Source organism: Cladosporium halotolerans (genome assembly GCF_011745625.1).
Source record: "Cladosporium halotolerans strain TM138-S3 chromosome Unknown Sca20, whole genome shotgun sequence".
Taxonomy (NCBI): Eukaryota; Fungi; Ascomycota; class Dothideomycetes; order Cladosporiales; family Cladosporiaceae; genus Cladosporium; species Cladosporium halotolerans.
This window is the reverse complement of record NW_027191471.1, coordinates 219,350-242,890: the sequence shown is the minus strand read 5'-3', so window position 1 is coordinate 242,890 and position 23,541 is coordinate 219,350. Positions and strand designations below refer to the sequence as shown.

General features: G+C 56.3%; 10 protein-coding genes across 10 annotated transcripts; 6 read left to right on the top strand and 4 right to left on the bottom strand.

The window, feature by feature from the left end:
• Positions 1-1,508: 1,508 nt before the first annotated feature.
• On the bottom strand, positions 1,509-2,499 carry WHR41_05862 (uncharacterized protein). The gene is made up of 2 exons (XM_069374467.1): positions 1,852-2,499; positions 1,509-1,786 (listed from the first exon to the last, which is right to left on the bottom strand). Exons 1-2 carry the CDS (start codon positions 2,136-2,138, stop codon positions 1,708-1,710), a joined length of 366 nt encoding a protein of 121 aa, XP_069228332.1. The 5' UTR covers positions 2,139-2,499; the 3' UTR covers positions 1,509-1,707.
• Positions 2,500-2,863: 364 nt separating this feature from the next.
• On the bottom strand, positions 2,864-3,874 carry WHR41_05861 (uncharacterized protein; the record flags this gene model as incomplete). The annotated part of the gene is made up of 1 exon (XM_069374466.1): positions 2,864-3,874. One exon carries the CDS (start codon positions 3,872-3,874, stop codon positions 2,864-2,866), a length of 1,011 nt encoding a protein of 336 aa, XP_069228333.1.
• A 1,613-nt stretch (positions 3,875-5,487) lies between these two features.
• On the top strand, positions 5,488-6,804 carry WHR41_05860 (uncharacterized protein; the record flags this gene model as incomplete). The annotated part of the gene is made up of 1 exon (XM_069374465.1): positions 5,488-6,804. One exon carries the CDS (start codon positions 5,488-5,490, stop codon positions 6,802-6,804), a length of 1,317 nt encoding a protein of 438 aa, XP_069228334.1.
• A 1,394-nt stretch (positions 6,805-8,198) lies between these two features.
• On the top strand, positions 8,199-10,453 carry WHR41_05859 (uncharacterized protein). Its single transcript, XM_069374464.1, has 2 exons — positions 8,199-9,780; positions 9,844-10,453. Exons 1-2 carry the CDS (start codon positions 8,685-8,687, stop codon positions 9,897-9,899), a joined length of 1,152 nt encoding a protein of 383 aa, XP_069228459.1. The 5' UTR covers positions 8,199-8,684; the 3' UTR covers positions 9,900-10,453.
• A 3,061-nt stretch (positions 10,454-13,514) lies between these two features.
• Positions 13,515-15,644, top strand: WHR41_05858 (uncharacterized protein; the record flags this gene model as incomplete). Its single annotated transcript, XM_069374463.1, has 1 exon — positions 13,515-15,644. One exon carries the CDS (start codon positions 13,515-13,517, stop codon positions 15,642-15,644), a length of 2,130 nt encoding a protein of 709 aa, XP_069228458.1.
• A 791-nt stretch (positions 15,645-16,435) lies between these two features.
• Positions 16,436-17,620, top strand: WHR41_05857 (uncharacterized protein; the record flags this gene model as incomplete). The annotated part of the gene is made up of 2 exons (XM_069374462.1): positions 16,436-16,897; positions 16,972-17,620. Exons 1-2 carry the CDS (start codon positions 16,557-16,559, stop codon positions 17,618-17,620), a joined length of 990 nt encoding a protein of 329 aa, XP_069228451.1. The 5' UTR covers positions 16,436-16,556.
• WHR41_05856 (uncharacterized protein) lies at positions 17,452-18,983 on the bottom strand. Its single transcript, XM_069374461.1, has 4 exons — positions 18,593-18,983; positions 18,215-18,422; positions 17,959-18,146; positions 17,452-17,883 (listed from the first exon to the last, which is right to left on the bottom strand). The coding sequence occupies exons 1-4, from the start codon at positions 18,935-18,937 to the stop codon at positions 17,866-17,868; spliced, it is 759 nt and encodes a 252-aa protein (XP_069228450.1). The 5' UTR covers positions 18,938-18,983; the 3' UTR covers positions 17,452-17,865.
• Positions 18,984-19,557: 574 nt separating this feature from the next.
• Positions 19,558-20,044, top strand: WHR41_05855 (uncharacterized protein; the record flags this gene model as incomplete). Its single annotated transcript, XM_069374460.1, has 2 exons — positions 19,558-19,775; positions 19,829-20,044. The coding sequence occupies exons 1-2, from the start codon at positions 19,572-19,574 to the stop codon at positions 20,042-20,044; spliced, it is 420 nt and encodes a 139-aa protein (XP_069228453.1). The 5' UTR covers positions 19,558-19,571.
• A 253-nt stretch (positions 20,045-20,297) lies between these two features.
• Positions 20,298-21,066, top strand: WHR41_05854 (uncharacterized protein; the record flags this gene model as incomplete). Its single annotated transcript, XM_069374459.1, has 2 exons — positions 20,298-20,372; positions 20,433-21,066. 2 exons carry the CDS (start codon positions 20,298-20,300, stop codon positions 20,769-20,771), a joined length of 414 nt encoding a protein of 137 aa, XP_069228452.1. The 3' UTR covers positions 20,772-21,066.
• A 26-nt stretch (positions 21,067-21,092) lies between these two features.
• On the bottom strand, positions 21,093-22,688 carry WHR41_05853 (uncharacterized protein; the record flags this gene model as incomplete). The annotated part of the gene is made up of 1 exon (XM_069374458.1): positions 21,093-22,688. One exon carries the CDS (start codon positions 22,686-22,688, stop codon positions 21,093-21,095), a length of 1,596 nt encoding a protein of 531 aa, XP_069228455.1.
• Between the last annotated feature and the right edge of the window lie 853 nt (positions 22,689-23,541).

Sequence of the window (23,541 nt, the reverse complement as noted above, 5' to 3'; positions counted from 1 at the left end):
ATCGTGCGATGTTCGAGCGTCAGGCTTCGGTGATATTCTCGCGCTTCTCACTGGCACATTCACGCTCGTTGTTCTGCGGGTCTCTGGAAACATCACCAAATTTTCAATCGAACTAGAAAGCAGAATATCTCCGACCGCTTAAATGAATTGACGTGCTACCTTCGACTCCACACCATCGAAACGTGATTGTGACTTTGAGAGAGCTACGGACCACACCGCGCGTGATTATTCCCCTGCAGTCTCATCAAACTGAAACTCCTCCTGCCCAGAGCCCATCCAAGGGTCATACCACCAAATAATCTCTCCGTCATCATTAAACTCCGGTCCCATGTCATATAACTGCATGTCTTCACCCATTGGCGGATCTTGAGGCCCGGCTAGTACAGGCTCATTCGCAGGTGCCTGGGAAGGTAAGCTAGAGTGGTTTTGCTCGGCAGTCTCGTCATACCTTTGCGCCGAGGGCAGCCCAGGCGCGATCGTTCCTTGCGGTGAGCCAGAAGGTTGTTGCTGAGCCATCCCGGCGTGTCTTTGCGATGGAGGGATCCAGTCACCGGCTGCTGCTTGGGTTGGAGGTAGTGGGTAGGTCGGAGGAGGTTGTGCTACTGCTACTGCTGCCATTCCATGCTGGTTCTGGGGTGCTGCAGGTCCTGGGGCATTGTTGTTCCAGGGGAGAGGCTGGATCATGGCCTGTGGGAGGTTCTGGTTGCTGGCAGGCGCCGATGTTGCATTTCCAGCGTTAGCATTCGCGGGTGGTCTGTTGTTATTGGCTCCAGGGCCCCTATTGCGCAGTAGTGCTGCTACCTGCTGCCTTCTTTGCGTGCGGCAGGCTGGACACGGGGATGCTTCGTTGGATCGCCAGACTGGGACGTTATCCATGGTGCATGCACGCGAGTTGTTGACTCTGGCGACAAGGCAACGCGTGAATGACTGGTGCTGATGACCGCAGCTGTGCTGTGCTGCCAGAGTGTAGCACATCGTGATGGCGAGGCGATGGTGTATGTGAGGTAGGATACGCGTATGGGTGCGATAAGGGTGTGGTTAAGGAATGATGATAGCTGAGAATATATTTGGCGAGAGAGGTAGCACCACAAGATCGAACCCTTAAGCGATCGCTGTTTGTCGGCGGCGGTGTAACATCGTTAGTGAACGTGCATGTGACTGTGAACGATCAGCAGTGAAGCTTGAGAGGGGATCTCAGTAAGATCTGAACGAAGCCTGGCAGTGAATTGAGTGAGGGAAATCACAAGTGAGATTTTCACATGATACCCATGCCTCATGTGAGAATTTGGAGCATACGTTCTCTCGGAGCAGTGACCCGTTTTCGAATATCTGGAGCAGATGGTAGTACGCTATTGTCCTTCTAAGTATGAGAGAGCAGGATACTCGGGGAAGATTTGAAGACGTCTGCTTGCCGTATTAATCGCATTCTCGCATTCAATATTAATCGCATTCACTGGCCCTACGAAAGAGCACAGCATACTGACAAACCTTGAGATAGGCGCTGCGCATTGCGACGAGCAACAGGGCTTCATTGTTGTCAAATAGTGTCATTGTAAGCCAGAAACGCCACTCGCGAGGCCGGCCGCGTCTACCACTGCCATGTGTAAATATGTACAATGCAGCCAAGAGTCGGTCCAACGGCCTGCTCAAGCTTGTATAACCACGCAATATTCGTCATCCTTCGCTTTGCCATGCTTTGTCCGTCTACTACTTCTTCTGCGGGTCCTCCAGAATGCCCTCCGCTTCCAGGCGCCTCCGTGCCTCCTCAAGAGCCCAAGTCTGAATGCTGCGCAAAGAGTCAGCACCTGATATTCGCTTCCCTAACAAGCCTCTGCGCTCCTGAAGACCTACCTGGTGTCCGGCTTGAACCAGTATCCAACAATGCCGAAAGCGATGGTGCCGAAGAAGCCGTAGTACCAGACGTTCTCCCAGCCCTCCTTCTCAGCCTTCTCGCCGGGCTTGACGCCAAAAAGCCATCCGGTCGGAGCGTCGTAGTGGTCGCCGTGCGCGTCGCCGCCCCGGCGTGCGGGCGTGGCGGAGATCTGGCGCTGCTGTATTGAGGGCGCGGTGAGGCGGGGGACAATCTGGAGCTGGCCGCGCGCGGAGCTGATGACGCGGGATGTGCGGAGGAGAGACATTGTGTGCGGCGGGTGTCCTCTCGGTGTGTTGAGTGGAGAGGGAGGTGTTCGTTTGGTCGTGTTGCGATTGCGGGCGCTGCTAGCTTGGATGCGTGAGGTTGACTGGACGGAGGTTGTCGCGAAGCTTGGCGCCGGTCGCCCGCAGCCCTGCGGCAATTGGGTGAGCGCCCCGTTCTGCAGGCTTGAGTTCGGCTATGTCAGCCTGCGCGAGCTTGTACCTCAGTACCTTTTGTGCCGGACAAGGTCTCACGATAGATGGCATCGACATAACATTCCCCAAGTATTGTCTTGGTGATGCGGCCCGGAGCTCGCTGTGCGATCAGATTGTGGGCGCGGGCACAACCACGAAGAGTCTGTAGCTGGCTCAGAGTTTTACAAACATTCAGTTTCTTGACTTTGGGATTCAAATCTTGAGACGATTGCTGAATGATAGAGAGATCGGATGTATGCTAAATAAAACCGGAATCTATGCTAATCGAGATCGTTCTAGAACTCAAAGTACAGCCTCAGTCTAATTTGATTGGCAAAAAACAAAAAAACCAGCATTGTCTACTGTCGTGAAAGCAGGGGATATCTCTAACGGAAACACAGTCTATAAACCAAAGGAGTGCAACGCACAAGCCCAAAACACACAAATCACATCATATAGCACAGCAAGCACACTTGTTAAGCAGACGTCGAGGACAACAACACATCAAAGCAATACAATCACGGCCGGCCACAACTCAGCGACCGGAAGATCGAGAAGCCACTACAAGGGCTCGTTCACCCCTGCGATTCCGCCAGGCGTTCGTCGCCGCGACAAAGTCTTCACAACCCTCGAGCAGAAAGGCCCAGGTCATCACGAATGCCTCACTGAGCTCCCAACTTGCGAGTTGCTCGGGGAAATTCCACACGATTAAGCCGCTGCGCCGCGGCTCATTCTGGACGTTCAAAACCGCGCCGGAGCGACGCAATGAGGCTGAGAAGCGTGCTGCATCGAGGTTGCCGGTGGCTATGGCGCGGAGGATGTTGAAGCGCAGGCGCGCGTGCGGGATCGTGTCGATGATGGGATCATGTGGAAGTTGATGCTGAAGCTCAACGGGTTTGAGAGTTGGCGGGAGGTTGACACCGTTGCGCTGGCGAGGAGTGACTGCTACTGTGCCGGCACGGAGGGAAGCGGGGCTAACGCCTAAATGCTGGGCGTTTGTGGTGGCTGCTTGCATAAAGTTCCGGTTGATTAGCTGCGCGAGTTCGTCCCAAGGGTTTTCGGTGGAGGGCGTGGACGGAGTGCATGCCGCCCGCGGAATTTGGCCGGTGAAGTGAGGTCGAGCGGCAGCTGGACTAGGACCAGGCGGTGATCCTGGATTGCTCTGCTCTGCATCATCAGATTCATCGGAGTCGGAGTCTTCTTCCTCGTCAGACGAGTCCTCGTCGTCCTCGTCCTCGTCCTCGTCTTCGCTTTCGTCCTCAGGAGTGTCGCGATCTTGTTTCTTTTCGCTATCAGAGGCTGTTTTCTTCCTCGGGTCTTTGGAGGCAGCAGGTTTATCTCGTGAACTGTATTCCTTAGTGGATTCTCCAGCTCGCTGCCTCTCGCGAAAGGCGCGTTGGTTGAGTCGGTTCTGGATGCGTCGTCGCTCAGCAGGGTCGTTCTTGCCGCGCCAGTTCTCGTTGGTGGTGGGGATGCGAAGTCCAGGATCACTCGGCACAGGTGGTGATGCTGGCAGTGGCTTCGATTGACCAGAGCGTTGCAGCATGTTGACCTCGGTGGCGAGTTGGACGGTGTATTAAAAATGGATTTGGTAAGAGAGTGGGCTCAAGATCACCCTTCGCTGCACAATGATGATGTGCGGTGGCAAGAATTAGAAATATAGGGTTTACAGAAGCCTGGTATGTATACCGCAGCTATCGCGGCTCAGTCGGCATGGCGTAAGTATAGAAACATACCTGTATACGGAAGATCTCGCTTTTTGGGGAAGATCTCGGTGCTTTGCATGGTCGTCCATGATTACAATATGTGTATGTCATCGGCGCCAGTCGAAGAGACTGGTATGGCCTCAAGACAGCCATCGCAAGGATCTGAGTCATCAGCATCACACACGCCCATGGAGTGTGCCAGAAGCGGCTACCAGTTACGATGTAGCGATCGCGTTCAGGAACGCTATTTGTCGACACGATAGGAATTGACGGTGAATTTGCGGCACGCTTTTCGCTTAGCACGTACGTCGCGTGGACAGGTGGTGAAGAGGCGGTGGTAAAGCTGGTTAATGCGGAAGAAGGTATCAGAAGGCACCAAACTTAGGCCGCATGCGAAGGCACTAGCTGCATGTGACCCTAGCAGCCGCCAGAGCATGGGGTGGGAGTACCAACCCTTAGCGGACGGCATCACAAATTCGGACGGAAGCCTCCGCGTGTATGTGTAATGCAAAGGCCAGATGCTTTGTTACGATATTAAGTCCGAAAAAACAGATTTGAAATAAAGATCCAGACCAAAGAGACATGATCTCGAGCGGTAAATTAGCGAGGCATTGTCGAAGAGTTCAAATGCCATCATTCGGACGCATTTCGCGATGATACGTGGGCTGAGCTCAGCTGCCTCCAGCGTTACACCTCGCGTCGCCCATACCAGCTGTTCGACGCGCAAGCGAAAGCATCTGCAGCCGCATGCCCTGTGGCATCCATGCTGGTGAGCATTGTCTTACGGACCGAGGTGCGTGCCGCCGTATGACCTTTGTGGAATAGAACCTCGTGTTGCACACAAAGTATTGACAGCGATTGCTATCTTTCCATTTCCAGGCACACGAAGGAGCCCTTCTAAATCGCAAGCGAAGGCTGAGTGAACGCCCACGTGCGTTGGTGGTGGCTCATCCGATGGCTTGGACAGGTGGTGCGGGCGAGTTGCGAACGATCTCGTTGAGCAGGCCTTGGTCAGCTGCGTTGACCCTTGGCTGAATGTACTGGGTCGTGACCGTGAGTTGTCGGACGAAAAAGGCTGTCGCTCCAGGCGGACGGCGACCGTGGTGGTTGTGGAGAGCGCGCGATTCGGTCGGCTGCTGCGAGGCCCGGCTTGGCCCGTGCGGAACGCCTCGCTCGTCATGGGTGCTGCGTCAACCTCACCTGAGCCCAGCCGGACTCCGGCGCGCTTCCCAACCTCTACGACGCCGCGGCTGGGTTAGTAATCTTCGATTGTCTAGTCGGCATCAAACGGAATCGACAGTAAGAAAGACGTTGCTCGTCATCCTGGATACCACAAAAGCCACTGTCTCAAGAGCCATTGAGCCGTGGCCCGACCGTGCCGACTTCCCTAGGATCGAAAGTGAGGTAGCATCATTCCGTAAGCAAGAGATCAGTCCAGGTCCTGTGCAACAGTATGACATCGATGCTGTCTGCGTGGCAGCAGGCTGCTCGCGACAAACTTCTTTGGAGCTATGGATACTTCCAGGGTAGAAGCATTGTCCTGCCGCGCAACTTCACGGAGCTGTACGCGCTCGTGATATCGAAATTGACGAGCTTCGCCGCACTCCCGCTGCCGTTGCTCTCGTTCCTGGCCTTGCCAATTTTTGGCGGAACATCGACAAGTTTCAGCCTCCTGGTGTTCTACCTCTCGTGGAGCTCATTGGTCTTCTCCCACGACCCGCTTAGTCTTGAGATATATGGTACGCTGGCCGTGCGCATAATATTCTTCTTACTGCCAGCGCTTGGGTTCCTGGCGGCAGATATCGCTACGCCGAGCCTCAGCAAGTCAGCGAAAGCTTATGGTGAGAAGAATTTGCCATTGACCGTAGCAAATGGCCGTCTCATGAAGATAACCGGCGTTGCCATCTTCAACGTCCTGCTGCAAGTCGCCTTGCAAGCCGTCCTGGAAGTCTTGTGTACCGAGTTCTTGCATCTCCGGAGCATTCTGAAAGTAACCGTTGCTGTGCCTCTTCCATGGAACTTGGCGAAGGACATCCTCAAAGGGCTGGCGCTGCGCGGAGTATTGCACTATTACATCCACCGATTCCTGCTCCACAAGTACAATATTCCGCTGAAGACACAGCACCAGCGATGGCAGCACAGCATACAGCTGCCGTTCTCCCTCGTCGCAGCCTACGACCACCCCGCATGCTTCATCCTCTCCAGCTTCGTCCCCGACTTCCTCCCGGCCTACCTCTTCCGCTACCACGTCATAACCTGGCACCTCTTCGTCGCGCTCACCAGCCTGGAGAAAGTCTTCATATACTCCGGCTACGCGGTCCTACCGTCCAGCATCGTCCTGGCAGGCATGGCGCGGCGCACCGACGCTCACTTCGCGACAGCTTCCAGGAAAGGGCAAGGTTTCAATTTCGGCCACTGGGGCATCCTTGACTTCGTGCTCGGCACCAGCTGCCAGGACACGGCTTCCGTCATGGATGATTTGCAGGACGAGGCGCAGAAGCACCGCATTGAAGAGCGTGCGACGAAGGCTGCTCGCGGTGCCCTCGATGGCGTGACAGAAGGACGTGGGAGCTCTGGCTCTGAGCAGGAGGAGGAAGACGAGGCGCCAGCTGGTGGTGACAACTACAACGACAACGAAGAGACTGCGGCAGATGATAAGGACGCACAAGTCAAGAATGAGTCGCGTGCTAGCGCTGACGCACGCGATGAGCCTGCTGAGCAAGCGCCGGTTAAGCGGCGTAGCGGGCGGCGAGCGCCGCGGAAGGCTTGAGCGTGTGCTTGATTGCGGCACTCGGGCTTCTGGACACGAGGATGACTATGAGTTAGGCGTAATGTGGCTTTCACTTCCTGCTTGATGTTGCTGGTGGCGTTATTTCTTTGATGATACTGGTGGAGGAACCCGCTGATCTGTGGCGGCTGATTTGTTTGCGTGGCTTCTTGTAGTATCTGAGATCTAATCGTCACTTATGTATCTAATGCTACTTACTACCTTCCATCTTCCATCTCATGCTACGCGGCATTCTAGGTGGTTTCAATCCGCGTGCCAACACGTACAAGACCTGCGGAAAAGGTTGGAGGCGGACGCTGCGAGGAACTTAGCCTTGAGCATGCGGCGGCGTCACGAGGAAGCGGACTGCAGAAGATGTTTAATCAGACCATCAACATGGAGGTTTATTGCGGTCGGACAATCGCAGCTACGCAGTCTTTCCTCGCACATGGCTTTGGGAATCTGTGAGCATCGAGATCCGATTTTGGACACGAAGTCGACAGCTATCGATCGACGTTCGGTTGTGCCGATTTTAAAGTGTGGTCAGGCAAGATAGGTAAACGATGATACAGGAGACGCATCAACACCCTCATAAATGAGGGCGAGCGAGTGAAGGTCAACCAATGTTTGTGAAATGGCCTGATATACTGCTCTTTCATTGGTTCATTATGAGCGGAAGCTAACGGGATGTCAGACTTGGCACATTGATAAACCATTGACGATGAATGAGGCGCGTCAACTTCTTTGCCAGGCCGGAGAGAGCTTCAACATTCTCACGCTTGATTTCACTTATGTATGTCTGGAATTCCTTCATTGGCTGAAGTGGAGCGGGCGCTAATGGGATGTCAGACTTGGCGTTGGATGAACGATCACTCGGTCAAACGCCGAGAACGCGTCGAAGTCGGGGATGGATGCCATTCACGTGCCATTGTGTCGCTAGAGGTAAGCCGTAGGGGCCGAAAGTTCCGTGCAAATCCAAGTGGCGTGACTGAATGGCATTGTTTCAATCTATCGGCGGTGCTGGGCGGTGTTTCACGTTCTGCGCAAAGCATCAAAAAGTGGCAGGGAATCATTGTGCTCGAGACCGACGCTAGGTGTCGCAATACCCTCGCGCTCTTGGTGGTCATGGTGGACTTTGCGGTGCTTGGCTGCGATGACATTTGGGGCTGTGCAACTCACGCGGTGAACGTGATGTATACGCGTCTTGCAGACAGACGATATGTATAGACGGTGGAAGTGGATGCGCTGGCGGGTGGGTGCGCCCGAGGTGCAGATCCTGGCGCAGATCAGCGCTGTCGCTGGAACAACGCACCGGCCAGGGTCGAGTAAACAGCAAGACGAGCGCCAGCTCCTCCGCCCGCGAAAGAGAGTCAAACGTTATCTTCCTCGTCAAAGTCAATTGCAAGACACCCAAACGGCCGCTCTCCAGCATCCTTACCGCAGAAGATAGTCTCGGCAGGTGTCGCTGACGTTGCGCACCCGGCCCATCCCACCCCGGTCCCTCCCAGCCCGCCGTCTCCAGCTCCCAGCCATCTTTCTAGCCACCCAGCCCGAATAGCTCAACACCTGCGTCTGGCCCGCTCCTGCGTCCCTTCCCATCCTTCCACACTGCTGCTAACCACCGTCTCTACTGGTACGCGACTCTGACTACTCGTCTGCAGCTTGTGTAACTTTCGCTATCTCCATCCATCGTCGCGTTCGCTCGACGTTGCGACCGACCGTTCGTTGCGCATCCCCACACAGCTGGATAAGAGCGGGGTACGATACAGTAATCGCATTCCTCCCACGCCGGCCACCGACAGATAACCACGCACCGCCGCCGTGAACATTCCTCGCAATACCGCCGCGCCCATTCCTCGCCTACGAGGCGACACAAGTTCGCCATGATGCGCCCGCACCCGGTGTCCACGCCGCTTTTGCAGCTCCTATCGACAATCTTGCTCGCCCCACATCTCACATCTGCCTTCCCACCGCTCGAGGCCGGAGTGCCTTACAGCCAACTCTTCGAGCGGGGAGCATGCGCCGGACAGGCCTGTGGATGGAACGGTCAACTCTGCTGTTCAGCGGGCTACGGCTGTTACACAGACGCCAACAACCAGGCACAATGTAGCAGCACTGCTGCCGGCGCCACGGGAACCGGAGGGAGCTGGCAATACCATACCACCACTTACGTCGAGACCGACCTCAAGACCGTGACCAGTACCATTAGCTCATACGTCGGAGGCGGCGACTGGAGCCAGCCTACCTCTGGAGCGTGCGACTATGCGAAAAACGAATCCCCGTGTGGCGACATCTGCTGCAAGAGCAGCCAGTACTGCTACACTCAAGGCCACTGCAAAGATGCTGCCAATGGCGACAGCTCCGCCTACTACACCAGCTACTACAGCACAATGTACGAGACCACAAATGCCGCCGGTGTACCTTTGCGACCAACATCCAGCACCCTGATCATCGTCACCGAAACCGAAGCGCCAACCACTACTGTACCTTTCGAGACTCCTGTCGCGACCGGTGCACAAGTGGGCGGACTTACTGAGAGTGACGGTGGCAGTGGCGGTCTTTCAGGCGGAGCCATCGCAGGTATCGTGATTGGAGTCATTGCCGGTCTCATCCTGCTAGGCCTCATCTGCTTCTACTGCTGCGTGCGGGGGCTCTTCAGCGGCGTCGCTGCCATTTTCGGCGGCGGCAACAAGAAGAAGAAGCGTCGGACTGAAATTGACGAGTACGAGCGCTACAGCCACCACGGCGGGTCTCGCTATGGCGGCTCTGGAGCCGGTGGCCGCACCTGGTACGGCGCAGCAGCTCGTCCTTCGCGTCCACAGCGCCACAGCGAGTCCAAGAAGGCGCTCGGCGTTGCGGGTGCGCTCGCAGGTCTCTGGGCAGTCCTGGGCTTGAAGAGACGCCACGACCGCCGCCACGATGACGAGAAGTACAGCGAGTACTCGTACTCCAGCGACTACTACACCAACACTAGTGCCAGTAAGCTTCGACCTGCGATCACACATCAACCATGACCCCGAGCTAACAATCCTCTCCTCACAGGCAGCGCCAGCTCCGACGACCGACGGACGAGGGACACGCGCCGCTCGCGACGATGATCCTCCTTCCCCCCCGATTTCCCGCATTCTCGCAACGACCTCTCTTAATGTCTCCCTAACGCATCTCACGCCCACCCTCTCTTATTGAAAACCCGAATTCCCCTTGATTCCCGCTACAGCATAGCGCCGGCGAAAACAGCTCTGAAGCAAGCAAGAATGAAAACTTTGTGTCGCACGACGGAAAAAATTTGGGTGGCAATGGCGCGGTCTCGTTCTTTTCTTATCGGTGTTCTGGCGTGGCTTCCTTTCTCCTCCTTTTCAAACGGGGGACCTCCTCTCGTCTCTCGTCTTCCGTTCTGGACAGGATTTCGCAGAGTGACGAGACGTTGGCGTCTTTCCTTATTTCTCGTGGCTGCAAACTACCCGACCCGCCCACGGGCGGCTCTTTGTCGCGATGTTTGTTGTTGTTGTTGGACCATTCGAAGCAAAAAGAAAGGAACATTCCTTTGATTATTCCCCATGCGACTGGACTTCGTTATTCAACGCTGCTGGGCATCCACGGCCTCGGCGTTGTCCAGATCGTGGCGTGTTTTTTTTTTCTTGACTTGGGCTTGCTTGTACATATGCGCTTTACGTTATGTTACGCTACTTACTTACCTTACCTCTTGTTACTTTGCAAGCAAGCGAAGCTTACGCTTTTTGCGCGCAATTTTCGCTTTCCGTGGCCGATTGACTTGTTCACTTTCGTTCCTCTTTACGCTAGTTTTCTTGATCTCGTGATCTGCACTTTATCGATGCCGAATCGAGCTCTCGTATTCGCTAGCCCTCTCGTGCTTGACGCGCGGGATGCCAGATCAGCTTTCGCTTTTCGATGCGTGCGATGTGAGGCGTGGCGTGAAGCACAGAATTGGCATGGTCGAAATGGTGGGGAAGGACGGATCCTTCGCTGACTTCTAATGGTCTTCAGGTCGATTAAGGACGGCTCCACGGGCTTCGAAGGCGGGCGAGAGTGCGCAAGACGGTTCCCCTGAAGGTCCGTGAATCGATTGAATCGGAGGAGCGACGTTGTCGCCGGGGCACGGAAGACCGTTTCTTGGGATGACGGGTGGGAGAGGATGGATCGGGAGAGGGGGAACACGAGGAAAACGAGCGGTGGCTGTTGCGTAGGGCAGCCCGCCCTGTTGTGGTGGGGGTTGGAAGCGCTAGAAGGATGGATGTTTATTGCCTTGCAAGGGGGCGTGTCAGTGTCGCTGGGTGTCGGGGGGTTAAAAAAATTTCCGAGCATTGCGACCTCTGCTGGTCGTGCGAAATGTCGGACTGGTCATGAGTTGTCGTCAGATGCGTCAGATAGCTCTTCAACAACGAAGCTGGCGTTAGCGCGGAATTCATTCATAAGGCTCAGGGCAGTAATGGCGACGACATATCAAGTCACAAGAGTAATGCTCCGCGGTCAAGGCTGGACAACGGCCACGACGCGACTCATATTCATTTCCAGAAGCATCTCGTGCCCCGATGCTAGGCTCAGGAGACGGCGGGACCACATTCGCAATTGGGCACCTGATAGACGCGCCCGAGCGCGCCGCCGTTGAGCTGAACGTCCAGCCCAGCCTGCGTCAAGCAGCGAACGGGTCGCACTCGACCGCAGGCGACGCCGGAAGCACTGCGAGCTGCATGCAAACGAGCGCTCAGTAGTACCGAGTGCACGGAGTCGTTATCGACTGGGATTCGAGTCCTTCTGCGTGCCGGTGGGTGCGGGAGGTCTGGAGCCCGCCGGCTGTGAACCTTGTTCCCGCTTCGCTTGCTGCCGGCGGCAGGTCCGTGGCCGTGGCCGGATCGTGCGCTGCCGTTAGCGAGTGGAGTAGCCTCGATCTTTCGGGAGGGTGCTGCATGTGCTGGGGATGCCGGGGGCCTCGGACCGGAGCTCGGGGTTCAGGGCTGGAGTTGTGCGTGTGTTGTGGTGAGCATACAACAGCATGATCTTGTCTTGTCCCATCGTCCATGACAAGCAGACCCGGCCAGAAAATCGCTCGCCGGAGGGCCACTAGCGTACGAGGGAGGCGATTGGCCAGCAGAGTTTCTTCAGGTGATTAAGCTGCGTGGATCCGGTGGAGCGAGGGTGGTACGCTAGCCTCGCTCGAGGCAGCACGAGGTGTGAAACGTCCAGACAGGGGCTCGGCAGAGGTGGCAGGGCGGGCGCGCCTGAGGCCCGTAGCACAAGAGGAGGGTGGGCAGTCTTCTGGTGCCGCGATCTGCCCTCGTTATTCTTCTCCCGCCGTGAGAGCGGCGCGGGTCTTGCTCGTCGCCCTTGCGCCCTCACTCTTACGCCGCGCGCCTCCACCGCGTCAGTACCGCACCTCCACTCTCTTCACGCGTAAGCTGGCGCGAAAGCAACATCCATCCCGTCCACTAGGGCTTTCCGTCCGAATACCGACGAGCAGGACATTGGCCGACATCCTTCAAACATACCACGCGCCTGCGAGCACCAAAGCGAGATGGTCTGGCACACCTCCGGCGCATAAGAGCAAGGCGTGACACTTGACTGGCTGCGATCACTGCGGCGCGCACCCGGAGCTAGCGCACACCAGACCACGACCGGCACATCTGACAAGCACGCGAGGGCAGAAACACCAAGAGAGCGAGGTGTGACCACACATTGGCACGCGTGCTGCCATGGCAAGTCCCTCCATTCACCAGCAGGCCGATCTGGAGCCGCAGATGCGGCGATCAAGGACCCGCGACACCTCGACATCTGGGAGGAAACACTCGCCTAACCGTGTGAAGAGCCGCCCCGCCAATCACGCTGTTATCACATCTATAATATCGTCACTCGACACATTCGATCCTTCGGCCAGCATATCACCACCAAGCTATTACTCTCACTCAATCAGCAGCAGACGCAGTGACTCGATTGCGCATTCGCCGAGCGCCAGCGTCGCCAGCTCTCCCAGCATAATACGCTCTTCTTTCATGCCGCCACCCGACACGGCGGCTTATGGAAGTGTATCCAGCGCGCGTCCTGAATGGGAAGTTGTTGACAGCGATGAGGCTGCGCCCCCACCTGTCATCCCGGCTTCTCCTTCGACGTCAACTTTGTCGCAACGCTCCCTGCGACCTTCCAGACCGTCAATCCACAGCGAATCACTACACAGACCTTCACTACATTCTCTACAACGTTCTCCGGTTTCGACACGACGAGAGCCACTTTATCCTGCCAAAAACAACCTGAGTGCGGAGAGCTGGATAAAGCAGAATATCCAGCAGTCATTGGAATCAGCGCAGGCCAGGCAGCATTCACCCCAGAGCGTGCGAAGAAAGGAACTTCATGCCGAGGAAAAAGAGAGACAGCATTTGGCTGCTTTGGCAATGAACAATGCCCCTCAATCTAATAGGCGCAATTCTGGAGTTGTCCGAAGGAAAGCGTCCCCGCCGTCCTTCACATCAAAGACACGAGTATTCCTGGACTCTGACAGCACAGACGAGAAGATATCTGGGCCCCCTACACCAAAATCTTTGTCGATCAGGAGCAAAAGCAACGAAAGCTACAAGGACACCATTCATCAGGCATCGCCCAGTCTTACCCAGTCAGTACAAGCATCACCAAGGCCAAGCCCAATGATGGATTCGATTCCGCTGCGAACTTCGTCTTTGCGACAATCCTCGAGCAGCCCTGCACCAATGAAGAAGAAGAAAGCCAAAAGCTCCAAGCATTCGGATTTTACAAGCAACCCATTCCAATCGAAACGAGCGGAGCCGATCTCCGATAACAGCTTCCTGGATCTTGGAGAAGAGGATGAGACTGTCAAGCGCATCATGGAGCTCCGGAAAAGGCGACAATCACGATTGCTAGAGTCTAGTGCAACCTCCATATCCGAAGAAGGCATCGAGTCCCCGCCCCACGCGCATACCGCACCCAGCAGCGACCACGGAAACGCCACTCCGAGGGCTACAACGCGACCAGCGGCGCGTAGATCGATCACTGAGCCAATCGACATGAACCATGGGCTGGGACTGCGTACGGAATCACCGATGCTACATGACTTGGTCGAGTCGCCGACGATGGGAGCAACCTATGTGCCAGAAAGCAGTCCAGTGCCGGGCCATTACTTCGAGCCGCTTTCGCCGCTCTCGGCGAGTAGCTTGCCGGACACTGCTCAAACCTCGCCCCAAGTTTCCCTCGACTTCTCCTATGCGCAAGCTGTGCATGCCCTTCAGAGTGCGAGAAGCGGTACGCCATCATTCGAAAGCACAAGGCCTAGCATCGAGGCTGCGATGCCGACTGTCCCTTTCAGACGAGCCTCGGTATCGACTACGAACAGTGTAGGAAGGTCGTCTAGCCTGCAAGTACCCTCTTTGAGGCAGTCGCGCAGCAAACGGAGCTCGCAAAGTCGCTTTGCCCATCCGGATCTGCCAGAAGATTTCGGCAGGAAGCCCCGTCGAAAGTCAATCAGCGACTCGCGCAACGCAAAAGCCGCAGAGGAGCAATTGCAGGCTGAGCGAAGAGACAGTGTGGAAGACGCGGTACTTGGGTTCTTGCGAGCTCAACGTCTGAATCAGAAGATTCGTCACGTTGTCAGTGGTCGCACCATCAGCTTTTCGGAGGTCGGAGACCCAAAGGGCTCAGCGGTGATCGTCTGCGTTGGCATGGGTCTCACGAGGTTCGTTACAGCATTTTACGATGAGCTGGCGACGACCCTTCGTCTGCGGCTAGTCACCATTGAACGCCCTGGTTGTGGTGGAAGCGACGGATACCCACAAAATGACCGGAGCGGCCCATTAAATTGGCCCAACGACGTCTTGACTGTCTGCGACCATCTTGGAATCGAGACTTTCAGCCTTCTTGCGCACTCTGCTGGAGCCGTCTATGCGCTCGCTACCGCTTTGGTTTTGCCCCATATGGTCAAGGGCAAAGTGCATCTTCTGGCTCCTTGGATCCCTCCCAGCCAGATGGAAACAGCGTCATATCCCACCGAATCATCTACTCCCGCAGCTGTTCTGCCTCGCAGTCAGCGTCTTCTGCGCGTACTACCAACACCTTTCCTGAGAGCTGCGAACTCGTCATTCATGGCCTCGGCGTCAGCATCTCTCAACAAGTCCGCCAACAAGCGCAAGCCATCCGGCACCGGCTCATACCCTCCCAGCCCAGAGTACGCCGAGTTCCCAAACCGCTCGCAAGGCGCAAAGCGACCAACTACCTCCGGCGGCGACCGGCCCGATTTCTCACGGCGCGAATCCCTGATGCTGATGGACCAGTACATGCCGAGCTCCAACCCTATGGAAAACTTCCCCATCCGCGGCCGGGGCCGTTCGACCTCCCCCGACAAGCACGAATCCCTCATGCTCTCCGCGACCGCGACGCCCACGGACCCGGCCTTCACCTACGCTTCCACCGCCCTCAACGCCGCCGAGCACGCCGAGCGCGAGCGCCAGGCCGTCTACTCCAGCCGCCTGACGCAGCGCACCTGGGAGTACGCGATCCGCGACTCCAACCCGGCCACCGACCTGCTCGTCTGCCTCGAGCGCCACCGCGAGGTCGGCTTCCGCTACACGGACATCAGCGCCGCGGTCGTCATCACGCACGGCGCCGAGGACAAGCGCGTGCCCGTCGGCAACGTGCGCTGGCTCGGCGACCAGATGAACCGCGCCGTTCTCGCCAACCCCGCGTCGGAGTTCGAGACCAGGAACGGCGGCTGCGAGGTCAGAGTGCTCGAGGACGAGGGCCATGGGCTCATGGCTAGCCCGACGATCATGGGCGACGTCTTGACGGAGATTTCGGGCTATTGGAGGGAGACGGCTCGGTTGCTGTAAGGCGATGGATGGCGACGAGCAAGAGGAGGACGAAGAAACGGAGCAATTGTTTATTTCTCACTACCACAGCACCACCGGCGCAGCAACCTCTGAGCCTCTGCCGCGCGCCTGTTTCTCTTTTGTTTGTCAATTACTTAGTTAGCCCAGGCGATCAGGAAGATACCCCCTTTTTGGCAGTGTGTATAGACAGTCAGACAATCAAATTAATCGTAGTTTTCCAAACGCGCCAGCCGCAATGGTTTCACTGAGTGCTACACGACCGGCGAACCTCGGACTTGCGCCCACCGCGTTGCGTGTCGCGCCGATCGATTGGGCGTGGCGGCCCGGGTTCCATTGTCATGCAGGCTGCGCGCAACGAGGTGCAGCTCGTCCCCCGGCTCGTCGATCCCGAGCTGGCTGCGCTGCGCTGTCGATCGTGTGCGTGGGTTTTGTTTACGAGGGTTAGTTTTGAGGATGGATGGATGGACTCTTGCCGGAATTCTGAGAAGGTCGCATACATGACGATTGAACACGCTTGCTGTAAGGATTGGAAGGTCGGGCGTGGCTCTGTGGGCCGTCCGCCGACAAGCAGATCGTCCTCAAGTGTCAGGTAAAGACATTGCTGCACGGACAGCTGCGGAAGGACTGGCAGCCACGAGAATGAGGGGCGTCAGAGCACGGCAGGGACGGCCTTTGCATGAGCGATCCCGCGGGCGCAGGATGGAGGATCGAGGGCTTTTGTGGAGCCCTCCACATTGCACAAAGACGATGCCTCAGGAGCGCCAGGGCGAGCACCTTATAGACTTCAGCTCTCTTCCGTGCTAGGTCTATTTCTCAAAAGCTTAACTGGGAGCTGAACGCTGCTTTATATTACCCCTTCAGCTGTTCTTGTGATAAATCGTTGATGCGGGCTTCTTGATTTCGTTATTGAACATGTCTCTTCCACCTACGACGTTCGACGAGGCTTCGCGAATCCAGTCTTGTGGCGACCATGAATACAAGGTCAACATTCACGCCGATTTTGCTTGGGGCTCCGTGGCTCATGGTGGCTACTTGTTCTCGCTGCTATGGAATGTCGTAGGGGAACACTTTCGAACCACTCTGGCGAGCTATGCGCAGCCGGATACTGTGGCTATGCACCTCGAGTTGCTCCGGCCAGCACCATTGGGAGACGCAACGGTCCATGTCAAAGATGTGAGATTAGGCAAAGGAAGTAGCACTGTGCACATGAGCCTGGTGCATGGTGGTAAAGAGCGAGTCGTTGGCTACGCTACGTGAGTTTCTCCTGTTCCAGAAGTACCCTTCAATACTCCAGAAGGCTCCGCTCACACGACCTTCCAACGAACAGTAACACCAACCGCTCCAAAACAAAAGGCCTCACAATCCCCACGGGCTACACGCTCTCCCCACCCCCAGCACCCATCTCCTTCCCCGCCGTCCTCTCCAACCAAGACCCAAACTACATCCGCTACCACGTGCCCTGGCGCCCCGGCATCAAAAACGCCGCCCTCACAAACGCCACCTTCGCCCTGCCCCGCACAGCACCGTCCGACAAAGGCGTCCGCGAACAATGGCTCTGCCCAACGCTGCCGGCCGAAAAATGGACGACGCCCATGCTCGGCCTGGTCATCGACCACTGCGTGCCGCCGCCGGAGAACTTCTTCCCCAACAGCCCGCACACGGCGCAGGCGACGGCGGACAGATCGGCCTTGTGGGCGAGAGACGGGATGCCGGAGCAGCATCCGGAATGGGCGGCGCCGCGGTTCTATCCTACGATTAATATCGGGGTCGAGGTGAAGAAGAACTTGCCGGCGGAGGGGGTCAAGTGGCTTTTTACGAGGTTTCGGATGAAGGGGCTTAGAGATGGGAGGTTTGATTTGGGGTGCGAGGTTTGGGATGAGGGCGGGGAGTTAGTTGCTGTCAGTCAGCAGGTTTGGATGGTTGTTGAGGTTGATGTCAAGGCGATGAAGAAGAGGGGTCCTTCGGGGAAGTTGTGATTGTGGGACGGTTGGAAGTCTAAGAAGTGTCGGCTGCGGATTGAGCGCGTTCTTAGCGAGATTGTCAGGTCCGTGGTCTCGTTCAATGGAAGTATGCTGAGGTCTATCTGATCGGCCGTCCAGAAGGAGGAAGAGAATGGCACATCCTGTGGTCCATTCAACATCTCAATAGCCGTTTCCGCAATCAAAGCAATACCAGGAAGCCGTTCCGAGGCGTTCGAATGTTCGTGTCGTGTATGGTTTCCTCAGACTATATGTTTAACCTACAAGCCGCGAAAAATGTACACACGTCAGCCGAGCGCGCCCTTGTTGAAGCTGGGTCTGCTGGGGTCTTTGACCTCGAAGAAACGCTTGAGCCACCAGACCTGGAAGATGCCCTCGCCGATCACGACGCCCATCTGGAAGATGCTCCACCACTTGACGCGAGCGTTGGTGCTCTCGGCAGTGTTGCGGTGGGTGCGCTCGCGCACGATGATGTAGCCTTGCTCGTCCTTGACCTGGGAAAGGAGCTCGGCAAGCTGCTTGACTGTTGTGGAAGACGTGTCAGCGCCTGTGTACGTGGATTCCGCGAAGCGTATCTCTGCGCCGACTTACCCTCCTTCTCCAGTGGATCTTGCGGTGCCTCGCTCTCAGGCACGTAGACGATTCCGTGCACGTTAAAGCTGACCTCCTTCGAGTTTGCGGACCAGTGCTCGTTGCTGAAGCAGTACTCGTACTTGCCGTCGTGCTTTGCCGTGAAAGAGTGGTCGCCAGAGCTGACGGAGCGCTCGTAGACCTCGAAGGCATTGGTGGGGTTTTGGATCTATACCAGTCGCGAAAATGTTAGCATTCGTCTCTTGCTTAACTGCTCTCCCCAAGCGCGACATTCAGAATCCCACCAAATGCCCATCCCTATCGCGTGTATTCCAATTCCTTCCTCTTGCAGTGCCAATGCAGGTTTTCATGCGCCGCTTGTCGGAAATAACCACGTACCCAGAAGTCCAGATCCAAGTTTCCACTACCACCAAACTCGCGATCGCCGACCTGGAAGGTGACGGTCATCCTGTCGTCGGCGTGCAGCATCTCGTGGAAGCACTCGCGCGAGTGCGCCTTCAGCTGCATGTTGTGGGCAAAGCCCAGCACCACGCAGGACAAGAGGACCAGCAAAGAGTTCATGACGGGCGCCATGGTCGCGGTGCAGCAGCCGGTTGTTGGTGGTGGTGGTGGACGCGATGTCCTTGAAGCTTGGAAGTCGAGCGTTCTAGGTGGCCTTTGTCCGGCGTTGCTGGCACCTGCGTTCAGGAGGGGGATCTGGGGAAGCTTGACGATCAGGGTCATTTGAAGCCATATACTTTATTCTAGCCGGCCACTCCTCATCGAAACACAGCTTCAGCTGTTCGGGGATATGGTCTAGCGGTATGACATCTTCTTAGCACCATACGAGACACCCTTGTATCTGTTAAGTGGAGAAGGTTCCCGGTTCGACTCCGGGTTTCTCCATCATCTTTTGTTCTTTTGCCCTGCTCACCTAGTCACAGCTGCTATTCTGGCAGTGGTGTCTTTTTGCCAGAAGTTCTTTCGTGTTGGGCTACCGCGCTCTGGAGGTTTGAAGTGGGCTTCTGCTTTGCCTAACGTTGAGCTCTTCGACTTTGATCACCTTGACGAGCACCGTGGTGTCCCCAAGGGGCCAAGAACGGAGTACCTCACGCAATCCAAGCAATATAATTACTGATCCTTCTTGGGCATCCGAAAGTAAGTGAATGGTAAGGTCGTTCGAGCACAATAGCAGCAACCCTGCAGGATGCGCTAGGAGATAGAAGCCATTCATTTCCGCCGACGTTGGCCCCACTGTTCGTGGACGACACCACGGATCCGCAATCGTCATTCTTGATGCCGGTCTTCACGTCGCTGATATTGAGAAAGGGATGGAAAAACGTTTCTTAGCGTAAGGTGACGGTATCAATGCTTCAATATGTTTCCGCATAGAAAAGACGTTGCGATGGGCAAGACATTTTCTTCATACTATACTCCGCCCTTTACTCAAAGATATCATTATCGAAGCGATACGCTGTGTCTCTCATTCAAAACTCCCCAGCTCATCATGCGTTTCCTCTCCGCTCTTACCCTGGCTCTAGTCGGCACACTTGTTGAGGGGCGTCCTGTGGCGGAATCAGGCGTAAGCTGCGAAGATGGCCATCACATCGGAGATTCCGCTAACACGTGAACCAGCTCAACAGCAATCAAGTAGCTAAACATGACGGACACATAGTATCTCGCGGTCTTGGTCTGGGGGATACTCTGCACAATCTTCTCGGCCAGAAAGGAGACACGACCGAAACCACATACGGCAACGACAGGATCACGACGACCAAGTCTGCCGGCACCACTGGAGACAGAGTCGGTTTCAGCTGGCACCCAGTCTCTGACTCGAAGAAGTCTGAGTAGAAAAAAGGATGCTCAGATCGGTATCACCACTTCTTTTCTTTACATGCGTTCTTCCTACGCCCCTGCGTCGATCCCTACCCACATGGGATGACGATCAGCATTTGCGAGTAGGCCTTGCTCGTCCGCGCGTCCATACACAAAGGATACTGCGCGATGGGTATCGCCTACTTCTTCACGACCTCCATAACTCTATAATACACTTTTTGTTTATCGTTCAGTCACTCATTAACCCCACGTTCTTTACCCGCCAAAAATGCGTCTTTCTTCGACTTTCGCCCTCGCGCTCTTCAGCGTCGCGATTGAGGCTCTGCCCGTGACGCAGACACAGGTGAGTCGATTGTCTTTTGGCATAAACACTTTGGAGGCGAAATACTGACCGTCGCCCCAGACAAACGTCGCTCGCGCCATCGACCCCCTCGACGTCGTCCGCGGCTTCGAACCGTCCCCGGGCGAAACCTTCACAAAGAGGCAAGAGGAGCAAAACACCGAGACGAAGAAAGACGGCGACACCGTCGTTGAAATCTCCAAGACTTCCGGGACGACGAACGATAGGAAGGGCTTCAAATGGCACAAGGCTGGAGCCGCCGAGGCCATTCTGAAGAGGCAGGAAGAGCAGGACACTGAGACGAAGAAGGACGGCGACACTGTCGTCGAGATCTCGAAGACTTCGGGGACGACGAATGATAGGAAGGGGTTCAGCTGGCATAAGGCTGGGTTGTTGGAGTGAGAACGATTCTGGAGCTGGGGGAATCGACGCGGAATTGAGGCGAAGTGCGAAAGAATCCCACGATGGGTGAGGAGTGAGGGCTGCTGCTCTCGATTGGAATGCGCATTCGAGCGGTATGCTTGTACATGCTGAAGATCTATCTTGTTTGAGGTACGAATCACTTGACTTTCTCGTAAAGTAATGTGTGGAATTTGGTATGCATGTGTCATTAACTCGAATTTGTCTATATGTTGGGGTATCTCAAAAGGTCTATAGTCTATAATCTATCTGGAGCCAGTAACTCGGCTCCATTCTGTACGCGTCGTCAATGCAGAATTCAGCTCACATATCCACCAGATGCCACTTCCTGCTCATGCCCGCCGTAGCAACACTAAGCACATGCTTCCTACCCTCCTCAGCCCTCGCCGCCTCCTCGTCAAACTTCATCTCGACCAACTCGCCATCCAAGCTCCCCAAGCAGATCGGCACACGGCCGACCTTGAAATCCTTCTTTGGCGCAACCCGCGCCTCAAAATCGTCGTGCTTCATCGAGATCCGCCGCCTGCGCTCGCCCTGGCTCGCTTCAAGCCTGTCGAGGAAAGACGCCAGGCTCGCCCACTTGCCGTCGCGCTGCTGTTGCTGAGACGCGATCGTCTCGCTCATATGCGCCTCGGTCGGCAGGCGGTAGGCGTACAGCTGCGCGAGGGGCGAGGGCCGCACGCGCTTCTTGTCGCTTTCGGCGAGCACGAGGAGGTTCGCGTGGGGCGCCAGAGTGAAGGACGGGTGGTGCTCGTGCGCGGATGGCATGCTTTCCCACAGCCCGAAGCCCGTTGAGGCGTTCTTCAGGCAGTGCAGGGTCATGTCCCAGGCGGAGAGGAAGGATTCGAGTTTGGCGAGGATGGTGACGGAGGAGGGCTCGGCGACAGGGCCGGCGGCATTGTGCGGTGTTGATGTGCGGATGTGGCCCAGCACGTAGTGGCTGCTCTGGCCGCCGCCGTGGCGCTGCGAGGCGAAGAGGTAGCCGGATTGGAAGGGTTTGAGGAGCTGCAGGCCGGAGAGGCGCGCCGTCTGGTCCGGCGTGGTGCTGTCTTCGGGCAGGCTGATGATGTGCGAGTCGAGGAGTGTGTGGCGGAGTCCGCTCTTGCTCTTCCAGTGCTCAATATCCGCTTTGTCGCTGCTCTTGCTGTCCGCAGGAGGTGCTCCACAGTACAGGACTGTGCCTCTGCCGCTTAGTCGCACTCGCAGGACGTGGTCATTCTGTTCGAAATCGAGGCCGCAAATGTAATGTCCTGACGCAGAGCTGATGTATTGGTTAACCGTGAAGCTATCAGGATCGGCGAGAAGGTCGTAGATTTGGATCGTGCGTTCTTGGGCGATTGCGAGCAGCGTGCCATCGGAGGACAAGGCGAGGTCGTGGTTCGCGGGAGGCGAGATCTTGAGCCAGGGTCCGCTGCCCACGGTCTCCTTGAGGTCGTTGATGGGACGTTTCGTGAGGAGCTGGGCAGGAGTTACGGAGGTGTCGTAAAGGGCGATTTGGCGATCATTGAGGGTGACTGTTCGCGATCCGTTTGTTGTCGAGCAGATGCGAGGTCCAGAGTTGCACTTCTGCAAAGACGACTCCACACTCTCGGGGGATTGTGCCTCTCGATTGACTCCCATGCCTAGCATCAGAGTATGTGCCGCGTCGTTGAAGAGGTTGAGGAGCTCATTGGCTGTTGATTGGCGGGCATTGGGCTGCGGGAGAATAGGAAGCTTTCGGAGTTGTTTCTCGAGAGTCACTGAGTCTTGAGAGGCAAAGTGCCAGTAACGGCACACACTGCGAGCCGCGTAGAAGGATCTGGGGTCGAGGAAGGAGAAAATCTGCTGTTGTAGTTCAAGAGGGAGGCTGGTGGCGGCCATGGCCGTCTGCTTGACGGAGTGCACGCGATGCAATTCCATGGTGATTGTATGTTGCACGTGCAAAGAACACGCTGAAAGAATGACAGAGGTGAGGATGAGGTAAAGGAAAGCAAAGGAGATGGATGCTCAGGACGACATTGAGTACTTGGATCGCAACCCAGACCTTATCAAATCCAAAAAAAATGCGAGCCCCTAGCCGCAATCTGTCCCCGGACCCCGTGGCATCATCATCAAGGTACAGCTAGGGGCCAATCGCCGGCGGGCGGTAGTCCGGGCGGTCTGACGAGAGGGTGCAGAGCGGGTGTGATGGCATGAGCCACGAGAATGGCAACACACGCGTTGAGCGCACGGCCGTCTCAGCGTGACGGCGTTCTGGAAAAACGCAGGCGTGAGCTAAACCTAAACGTTACCTATCTGCCGCCCGAGTCGCCCGGCCGGCCAACTGCACACCGATGTTGCTGGTGAGCTTTGGGCGGTGACGGCTGCACGTTGTAACGATGCTGGGATCATGAGTAGGCATGCTCGTCAACTTTCACGCATAATTGCAGCGTATTTTTGCATTCTCAGCTCAGCGATGATTCACACATCTCTTTATCGATGCGAAAAGTACGATCGCGATGCGAGGCGGGCAGATCCGCCATCCGAGCGACGCCACTGTGGATGACGGCAGAGGTACCGACGTACCGTTTTCCCAGTCGTATGTTTAGGTTCCTTCGGAGAAGCGTCGCTCGTGAATCCTTTGCCCGCGGCTGTTTTGCGGCTCTCTTGAGAAAAGCTTATAGTGCCTTTGCTATTTTGCGTTTGGCGTACATGTGAGCGGTAGAAGTTCGCTGAGGCTCAGGCCATCTCTGTGGAGAGACGGCGTGATCCCGCTCCTGATATCGGACCACAA